General features: G+C 22.7%; 2 protein-coding genes across 2 annotated transcripts; both read right to left on the minus strand. All coding sequences in view use genetic code 6, as the record gives it.

Moving 5' to 3' along the window:
• Positions 1 to 708: 708 nt before the first annotated feature.
• TTHERM_00923130 (cyclic nucleotide-binding domain protein) lies at positions 709 to 4,374 on the minus strand (the record flags this gene model as incomplete). Its single annotated transcript, XM_001021193.1, has 5 exons — positions 709 to 2,997; positions 3,095 to 3,199; positions 3,459 to 3,871; positions 4,020 to 4,212; positions 4,342 to 4,374. 5 exons carry the CDS (start codon positions 4,372 to 4,374, stop codon positions 709 to 711), a joined length of 3,033 nt encoding a protein of 1,010 aa, XP_001021193.1.
• A 2,004-nt stretch (positions 4,375 to 6,378) lies between these two features.
• Positions 6,379 to 10,070, minus strand: TTHERM_00923140 (hypothetical protein). The gene is made up of 8 exons (XM_001021194.2): positions 9,850 to 10,070; positions 9,701 to 9,787; positions 9,532 to 9,599; positions 9,363 to 9,462; positions 9,131 to 9,304; positions 8,752 to 9,072; positions 6,902 to 8,546; positions 6,379 to 6,753 (listed from the first exon to the last, which is right to left on the minus strand). Exons 1-8 carry the CDS (start codon positions 9,979 to 9,981, stop codon positions 6,740 to 6,742), a joined length of 2,541 nt encoding a protein of 846 aa, XP_001021194.2. The 5' UTR covers positions 9,982 to 10,070; the 3' UTR covers positions 6,379 to 6,739.
• Between the last annotated feature and the right edge of the window lie 314 nt (positions 10,071 to 10,384).

The raw sequence follows: 10,384 nt of genomic DNA on the forward strand, positions 1-10,384 counted from the left end.
ATTGATTTCTATGGCTCTTTTATTACAAATTAAAAGCATTAAATTTAAATTTTTTTATCTATTCAAGCTTACTAATTAAAAATCAATCCAATCTAAATTAATTAGTATGAATGTTTATAGATTTTCTACTAAACTAAATTATAATCTTACTCCATTTTATCAAATGATTAAAGCAGCTTTTAACTGACAACTTTTTGTGAAATTTTTCTTTCACCAAACGATCTGTCTTTTCTCATTTTTAGAACTAATTTCTTTGAAATAAACAAAAATAATTTCTCCTTCTTTTTAAAAAGGGAAAAACTAATATTTATCTAGAACTCTAATTTAAATATAGATATTTCTTGAATAATTTAATTTATTAATTTTACCTGAAAATAAAACAAACTGCTTTATGAATTTCATTAAAAAACTCTGATAAATCAAAAGAGATAGATTTTAAAAAAATAATAAATAAGTGATATGGAAACAAAACATTTTTTATATTGTAATTGGTTTTTTTTTAATAATTTGGTTTTTTTAAAGTGCTTAATAATAATTTTAATTAGTAATTCGGAAATGTGTTAATTTCTCAGATTTTTATTAGTTAGTAAATTTAAATGTAATTTTAATTTATTTATTTATTTATTTTTCATTCATCTAAAAGGTTAGTTATCTTAATTTTCTACAATTTTCTTATTTAGCAAATTTTAACTATTTAACTTTCATATTTCAAGAATTGTAATATGAAGATTTGTCTTTTCTAAGATTAAATTGAGAACAGTTGAATCCTTTTTAGCCTTTAAATCCAACTTTGTTGCTCATAAAGAATGTATAATTCTTTAGATCAAGGCTGCTTAGGCTATTAATTTATTTTGGTGACGCCTATGATTATCTGTGAGTATTGTTTATTTAAATTTATGAAAAATTATGATTTTATTTAGGGTTTTTTAATGTTTATATTTAGTTTTAGATTCCCTCGTTATGTTACTATTTTGATGATGAGTTACCTTAGGAGTTGTTATGAATATCAAATGTTTTGACAAGAAAACTAGAATTTTTAAGAGTCTTTGGTTTCTCAATATTTGGTAATAAATGAATTTAATTTATAGATTTTTCTGCATGGTTAGTATTTTGAGTTGATGCAAATGGTGAATAAAAAGGCTTCTAATAATTATTCATGCCAACATCAAAGCTAGCTATTCTTGTATGACCATAATTTATAATTTTTTCAGGACTATAATTTTCACTCTTCAAGAGATTCTTTAAGAATTACCCTCCAACAACCTGCGTCTAATTACTATTGCTGTTATTATTTTATATAGTTGTTTAAAAAATATTAATTAAACTCTTTTTGGCAATAGATTTTTTAGCTTCTTTTGCGGATAAAGGAGAGTTATTTTCAATTTTTAGTCTTTATAGCTTATCATCTTTCGTTTTCAATGGGGATATACTTTCTAATTCAATTTAGCAATCTGATTTTATTAGTTATTTTAGTTTTTATTCATATTCACGAATTTCCTTTGATTTTATCTCTTTGCTTTTTTTATTGAGGAATATAGCTGGGCGAACTCCATTCTTAATGATTTCAGGGTTAAGCTTATCAGGTTAAAGTGTCTGAATAGGAGCGTAAGACATGTGAGATTTTAAGTCTTCTATAGAACCATTTTTAAATTTATTATAAAACCTAACTTTTAATTGTTCGTGGAATCCTTTGACTAGCGGGTGAAGCTAGTCGTAATCCTAATCTTATAATTCTATACAAGAAGCTTGTTTCTTAAAATTTTTTTAAATAGTTTCATCATGATTGATTTACTTTTAACTGTTAATTACTATATTATTTAAAGTTTTTTTAATCAGGTTTTATTAGTTAAAGCATTGATCATCATCATCTATCATAGATTCCCCATGATTTTAGTTTCTAGAACTTATTAAGACTTATGAAGAAGATCGCATTTGCTGTTTAAAATTATTAGTTTACTAACTTTTTAGTTAATTTAAGTTAGTCTTTTAAATATTATTAGAACTTTCTTTGATATCCTTTGTTGATGTTATATTTTAAGTTTCATCGTCATCAATCATATTTATGGAGTTTAGAGTATTTATTTAAGAAACTATCACTTTTGTTCCTGTAGTCTTGACTGGTGAGAAAATCTCGCCAAAATTTGATAAGTTTCCATTTTTCTTAATATGCACTATAGAATGGCTTTTTTTAACTTAAGGAGAGAAACTTTAGTTGGCAGAGCTAACAGATTAAGGAGTGTTAACTTTTAAATAAGATTCATCATCTAATTTGTGATTAGGGGTGTCATTATGAGTTTGAGGACTGAAGCAAATTGATTAGGAATCTAAATTTTTTGTTTTGCATTTTAGAAAAGTTTATGAATTAGCTCCTTCTATATTTATCTTTTAAAATCTTGAAGAGATTATTTCCTTTCCAATTTCAGATGCAGATCTTCTCATATTTTAGTTTATCTAAACAGATAAACTTCCGTTATTATTGTTATTACTTTTAAAATTATTCAGTAGATTAGAGCCTGGGGTGGAATCTTCAGCATCTGTAGAAAGAAAAGCAAGCGCATTATTATTTTCTTTGCTGATTCTATTTTAATCACCTAATGCATCAATACAAGTCAATCTTTTCTTCACTGATCTTTTAACGTCTATATCCAACAAGCCGTTAACTTCACCTTCAACATTTTCTGAAGGAATTACAATTAAAGTTCTTTGTTGAGATTTGTTTCTCTTAAAAGGAACAGTAGCCTCATCACTTTATTATAAATTTAGTGCTTGAGAAATTTCCTTCATTCTATTTTATACTCTCTATATCCTACGCTGGCTGTAGCTTTGCATGTATTCTTTTTATGATTCATCTTTCATAATAATCTTCATATAGTCTTAGCTCTTTATGTAAATCAAATTCCCTTCAAAAGAATGACACTCAACTGTATAATAAAATTTTGGCTCTTCATCTTCTGCGTTTTCTTGTCCAAATATTTCGTATTTACTCATAATAAACAGCTAATTTATTTAAATAGTATAGAAATAGTATTTAATTAAACAATGAAAATATTTAAATAAATGTGAGGTCAGTAAAATTAATATTTATTCTATTTACTCTTTTATTAGCCATGCTGGGTGAAAGATAATTTTATCTCTTTAATTAATGGAGATCTTCTGTTTACTGAAACTTTTCAGTGTCGTTATTAATTTTCTTTTTAACCTTAATTCATATTTAAAAAAAGGCTAGTAAATTTTGATAATCTTGAAGCCAATTTGTTTAATAATTTTTGCAAGCTGCCCATTTAATTAAAAAGTATCAATAATTTGAAAGAATATATTCAAATCTGTTATATGATTACATCTTTTTTTAAGTTAATGCATATGTAATGAATACTTTTTTATGTATTATGAGCTTACAAACAATTGAGTTATCAAACTTTATTGGCATTTACAAAGAGTTATTAAATTTTTTAATTTACCACGAATTCACCTGAAGCAATAATGTAAATTGCATCTATATTGTCGGATTCTGATATTATTGTATCACCTTTTTTTACTTTGATTCTGAAAGAGTGATTATAAAATGATTTCATCTTGTTATAATTCCAATTAGAAAACAATTCTATTTCTGGATAGAAAGATATTTCTTTTTTAATTTCATTATCAAGTATCTACTAAAATAGCGTGATGTAGTTCTTCTTATCTAATACAGCAAAGTGGCAATCTACAATGCATTTAATACTAGCACTTCTAGGTGCATCATTTATAAGAGCCAACTCACCAAAACTTTCACCACGACTTAGCTCTTTTACTTTTTTTTGCTCATTCTTAATCTTAATATAAATTCCAACTAAGCCTTCAAGAATAATGTAAAATTTTGATCCTCTATCGCCTATTTAAATTTTAGTAAATTATTAATTAGTATTAAAATATATAGTAATAGATAATTTGTAATGATTAAAGATAATAATATGTCTGCTGATAATTACTAAAATTCACATAAAGTTAAGGTAAATATTTAATAAAAATATATTATTTACCTTGAGAAAAAACCATGTCACCACTGTTAAATCTCTCGTATGTCATATGTTTACAACTCTTTTAGTGGACATCTTCTTTTCCTTCCAAGATATACTTTTAAAAGAAAGGGATATCTTTAGTGACTTCTTAAATCAAAAATATATCATGATCGCTACGAATTTGAGGGGCTTTCTTAATAGGTCTAATTATGTCCTATATTTTTAGTAAACAAAATGAATATATGAAAGCACCACTTCTACAAAGAACAATGTTTAAAAGATGAATTAGTAGAAATATTTAAATCATCTGAAATTATGATAATATTAAAAAGTTAATAATTACTTCAATCGAAGAGGTTTTAGCATATTCTCCCATCTTTATATTTGATTTTAATTAATTTATAATAGTTAGTAAGTTTTTAGTTAGTAAAATTTAGCTTTTTTTAGTAGTGAAATAGTGAATAATATGGAAGTATTTAGCTAATTTTGATTTTGCCTTATTATTTCTTTTCTTTTTATCAAATAACAATTAGTAAACTATTTCCTTGCTTTTTTTAATGTACTGAATTTGGCGTTTACAATTTATATCTCTGAAATTTTAATTAGTTAATACCACAAAGAGACTTATAGTCTTAATTCATTTTCAAATAAAAATCTTTATTCAGTTTAATATTATTGTAAAAAGTTATTTGCACCATTCAAAGATACTTCTTTCAATATTCTTCTTACATTTAGTGAATTACCTTAAATTGAAAGAAATACTTACAATCTCAAATATATTCCCTCTTTACATCTAATCTGTTTTTTTAAAATTTCTGAATTTCGCTTAGAAAAAAAATATTTATAAATAATTTTAAATAATATCAGTTTGTTGTTTGTTACTCATTTTAGAAACACAATTTTTATATGCTAAAATAAATTAAATTTAGCATAATAGAAAGTTAATTTACTGACTTAATTGAGTGACTGCATCCTAATCAGATATAATAAAATGATTAAATATTATCGCTATTTATCATAAATTACGGGAAGAAAAGGCCTACCCAAATAATTTTTTAATCTCGATTTGTGGCTGTAATTAATCTTAAAATTTAAGTGATTTTTAAGTAGAAATACCTTCGCCATAATCAAGTTAAATTTATAAATAATTAAGTCATAACTGAAATGCATAGATGAGTGGTAAATTTAGAATGCGAATTCTATTAAAACAAATGAGCTTACATTTTTTAATTACTGAACAAAAATATTGTAAATTTAAATCTTCTAAGCAAAATCTTTAATCTAGGTTTAAATTTATCTTTACGATATCCTTTAAATAATATAGAATCGAACTAAGAAAATAGATTAATTAACAAATAAATTACAGTTTTTATGTTATGAAGTTGATTTTGTTAAAAGAGTTCAATATATTGAGTAAAGAAGGTAAGAAAGTAGTAAAATATTAATTGCTATCTAATCTTGTCCATTAGAAATTTTTTGATTTTAAATTTTATAATAATTTTTATGGTAAATTAAGTAATAATATATAATTCTTGAAGTAAATCAATAACCAATAATTTTTTGTTAATATTTAATTGCTTTTTTTTCTGTGCTTGATGTCATTTTGTTAATCAATAAATATCTATTGATACTTGATATTTATTCAATAATATTTCTAACCTTTAATTGCTGTTGAAATTCTTATTTAAACTCTTTTGCCTCTACTTATTTTTAAATTTTCTCAAATATCTGATGGTTAATAACCTTTTTAAAATTAATTAAAACAAAACATCAATTATTTGTAAGTCATTTGTAATTTAGAATAGATCCAACAAAACAAAAGAGCTAATTTAAAAAATATGTTGTTTTTCAATTTAATAAATTGACATTAAATAATTTATTCAATTTAAATTGAGCTTTCTCATTTTTAGATAATTTAATACTTTAAATGAAAAATTAAAAAGTAAATTTAAATATAATATTTAAATAAGTTTTTAATTAACATAATAAATATAATTTATTGAAGTTACCATAATGTACTTACATTTTTATTTTAAATATAAATAAAGCAATTACCCTACAAATTAATTAGAAAATAAGGGAAAATAATTACAAGAATTAAACTGAAATATACAAAACATAAAAGAACAAATATAAATTACAGTTTTAATAATATTACTATTTAAATTCTGTAAACTTGCATTTATATATTTAAAAAGTATTTCCTTAATTATGACTCAAGGATCATTTTAAAATTGAAAGTAAAACAAACTTGTATAAAAATTAGCACAACAATATATTTTTAAATTATATTTCAAAATTGTTTTATTTTCAAATTTACAAATAATCTGAAAATATAATTTTTTAATGAAAGTAGCTTGAATGGATTGAAATTTAAATTAATTAAATTATAAATTTAAAGATAGGATAGTAAAATAAATAGCTTTGATAGATAAATCGAGATACATAAATATTTTTAACTATTTAACCTTTACCATTTTCATATTTTATTTAATAAACTATAATAATTTACCACTAATAATAATAATAATATAGATATTTTTTAAATGATAGTTAGTTATCTGGCTAACTGACAGACTGACTGATTGACTTTATTTGCTTATTTAATATATAAAGTAAGATTATTTATTTATTAGGGATTTTTTTTTTCTTAACTTATAAAATTATTAAATGCTCTATTTGCTTTTTATTTATACAAATTAATAGATAGAAAAACTTAATTCTTCAATATTATTTAGACATCAATCATTTTCACCTTTATTTAAAAAAAAATATTTATTTTGTATATTATAAAATAAGAATAGAATTTATTTTTCTGTTTTTATTTTTTTAATAGATTTTAAAGTAAATTAAATCAAAGAAATTTGGTAATATATTTAAGTATTTGAATTATTCTTATTTACCCTATTTGACTTCATTCTTGTCAAAATTTAATGTAGGAGATTTATTTGCAGATTCGGTAGTTGATAACTCTGAGTGATTTATGCTATCACTAAGCTTATTTTATTGTTTGGTTTGATATGTGGAATCTTTTATTTCTTGTTACAAATTTTTCACTTGTAGTTGGAGTGAATTAATAATCTATTCTTTTTCTGAATTATTCGTTAACTTTTTTTCAAGTTAGGAATTATCATCTTTAAGAGAATTAATTTCAAGCTCTAATTTTGTAATTGTATTTCGTAAAATATCAATTTCTGGCTTATTTGTACTCACTTCTTAGCTTCCACCCTGTGAATTATTTATTTAGCTACTTAGAGAATTCACTTACTAAAATAAATTCTACTTTTATAAAAATAACTCTGTTTTTTCTTACTAAAGTATTTAATTATAAAGGTTTAGTTAATCTATTTTTTCTTTGAGCTAGGCTAATTCTGATTTATATTTTTATTCTATTTAATTTATTTGGTTTTCATCTTTAAGTTATTTTATTTGCTTTTCATATTCGTTTTTTTAATCTAAAAGCTATTTTTCGTAATTCAGTTTACTTTAAGTATGTGCATCTTTTTCTTTACTTAAATCTAACTTTAGCTTCTCTATTTCATTATCTTTTTTAGATATTTCTAATTTTTATTTTAGTATTTGATCTCCTTATGATTAAAATTAGCTTAAATAGTATTTATTTTTATTTTCAAGATCCTCTAAATCTTTTTTAAGAGAATTTATTTATTCAAGTTCATGTTTTTTCTCTACGATTTCAACACTTTCCTTTTTTATGTGATTTTAGTTGCAAATATTATTATTTTCTTTAACCTATAAATTATCCTATCCACTTTTTACAGTATGTTCTTCAACTATGCTTGAAGCTTTCTTAAATTGCAAAACGTTATCATTTTATATTTTATCTTAAGCTTTATTTTCCTCAATAACAATAGTGTTAGCTATTCTTTCTTTATCTTATAAAATATTAGTTAAGAAATCATCATCTATGATATTCTATTTATTTTTTTGCTGGCTCTAACTAAGGTTGATAAGAGAAGCTGCCCTTTTAGAGTCTTCATATGTTATATAATTTTAATGACCAATATTAGTTGAAAATCTCATTAATTTTTCTTGCAAAAATTGATTATCTTATTATAATTCCTGATAAGATAGCCTCATTTCATTGTATTTTTGTTAGATTTCATTAAATTTTTTTAAATTATCTTCATATTTTTATCGAACAAGTTCTCTCTTTTACAGTTCCATGCGCATCTCATCCAATTCATCCATTTTTTATGTAATAAGTTGCTTTACTTTAAATATTTAGAATACTTCCTTTTTAAGCATTTTATTTTCCTCTATTATATCTTCAGTAGAAGGTAAAAGTGAATCCATTTCAGATTATTAGCAATCTTCTATCATGCTGAATCTGTTCATCTGTCTATTATCAGCAATCTAAAAGTAAATATAAACATCCATTTTTTCTTTCATTCTTTTCCATTTAGTATTTATATTCAGCTCTGTCTTCATCTCATCCCAAACTACTTTTTCATAATTCTAGCCTATTACATCTTTATTTTCTATTATAAAAACTCCTAAGCTCCTAAGCAGTTCGCTCCACCTTCTATTCTATTAAATATTTATTTTTTCTTAAAAATTTAAAATTGATTTTAATAATAAATTTTTATTTTAGCAATACTCAGCTATATTTTGTTAACATTTTTAAGAAAAATTTCTTTTAAGTAAAAATATATTTCAAAATTAAAAAATTTTTATAGGCTATTTGTTTATGATGTATAAATGATTTTATATAAATTTTTATTAAATTATTTACATATGGTATATTGATAACATTGTTGAATATCTAATAAGATGTTTGAAAGTTAGCTTAGTTTGCAAAAAATGAATTTATCAACTCTATTCCACGATCTTAAATAAATCTGTAAATATTGTTGCATTCTTGTGAGTTGAAATCATAGTTTATTTTATCGAGTAAAAAGTTCATCAAATACTTCTCTCCATAATTAAAATCATTATTAGTTATATGAGAAATACTTTCAATAGGTATTATAATTCCATATATTTCCTTCATCATACGCCATACACTACTTTCTTATCCAAAGATTAATAAAAATACTGCAAAATCTACATATTCCTAAATTATAAAATAAAGCAATTTGTACAAAGATATTGATATGATTAACTCATTTTACTTATTTAAATGTTAATGGAGACTCTTGATCAGGGAAATCTATAAAAAAAGCTTTAATAACATTTATTATCTACTATTTAATCTTATGAATATCAGGTTCTTGTCCCCACACACTATGTACCATTTCTAAAAACGAGTAATTAAAGTGCTTCATGCTATTTCCTGCATTAATTTACTAATTATCAATAAAATTAATTATTTTTTCATATCTATTTATATTTTTATGCAATTACCTATTCTATATTTTTCACATACTCCTAAAATTCCTCCGATTTAATTAATGGACTTGTTGTTTGCAATACATCTTCATACTATTTTTACAATTTGTCCTTGCTATTAATTGTTTAAAATGCAATTACAAATTTATAAGTTGTTATCAAAGCTTAATTATCTAAAAATTACTCTATTGTATTAATGTTTTTTAGCCATTACTTCATAATATTGCTATCTACTGCCCATTAAAGTTTACCCTAATATAAATAAATATTCATTATTATTTTAATCATTTGTATCTTTAAAAGAAAATAGATCAATAAGAGAATGCCTCTGCTTTTCAAAATAATATAAATACAGTAACTTTAAGATTTGTATTGTGCTAATAATCATCCGAACAGTTTAGACAAATTTTATGTGGCTTCTTATCTGTATATTAAATTATCTAATATTAAAAACAATAATTTTAATGCTACATTTCAACTTTTTAAATATTTTTATGTTTACCTATATTTTTTATTTAGTGCATTCTGAACATATAATTGCATGGCATCTCTTACACATATGTTTATGAGTAGTAAGGCCAAATTTAGCATTACAACTTTAGCAATGCTTTTTTTTTTCAACTCTCGCTTTCATACTATTAGTAAAAGAGACTTTGAATTGTATTAATTTTTTATCTGTTTTATGTGTGGATAAGATAGATATTAATAAAAAATATATAGATAGATAGATCCTGATCAAATATTAACTAGCTATACAATGAAATAAGAAAAATTATCAATTAATTTTGTTAATTTATAAATTCTTTTAGAGTTTACATAAATATCAAAATATTCCCAATTTATCTTATTATTCAAAATATATAAAGGATACTTACTTATTACATTATTTACTTTCTAAATTTTATTTCTAAATGGTAAAACTGCTAACTAGACTAGATCAAATCCTATTAATTATACCAAACCAATTAAATGCTTGAATCAACATTCTTTAATTTTTTTAGCTTTTACAAACTAATTATGAATGAAAATTAATTATG

This window comes from Tetrahymena thermophila (genome assembly GCF_000189635.1).
Source record: "Tetrahymena thermophila SB210 genomic scaffold scf_8254550, whole genome shotgun sequence".
NCBI lineage: Eukaryota > Ciliophora > Oligohymenophorea > Hymenostomatida > Tetrahymenidae > Tetrahymena > Tetrahymena thermophila.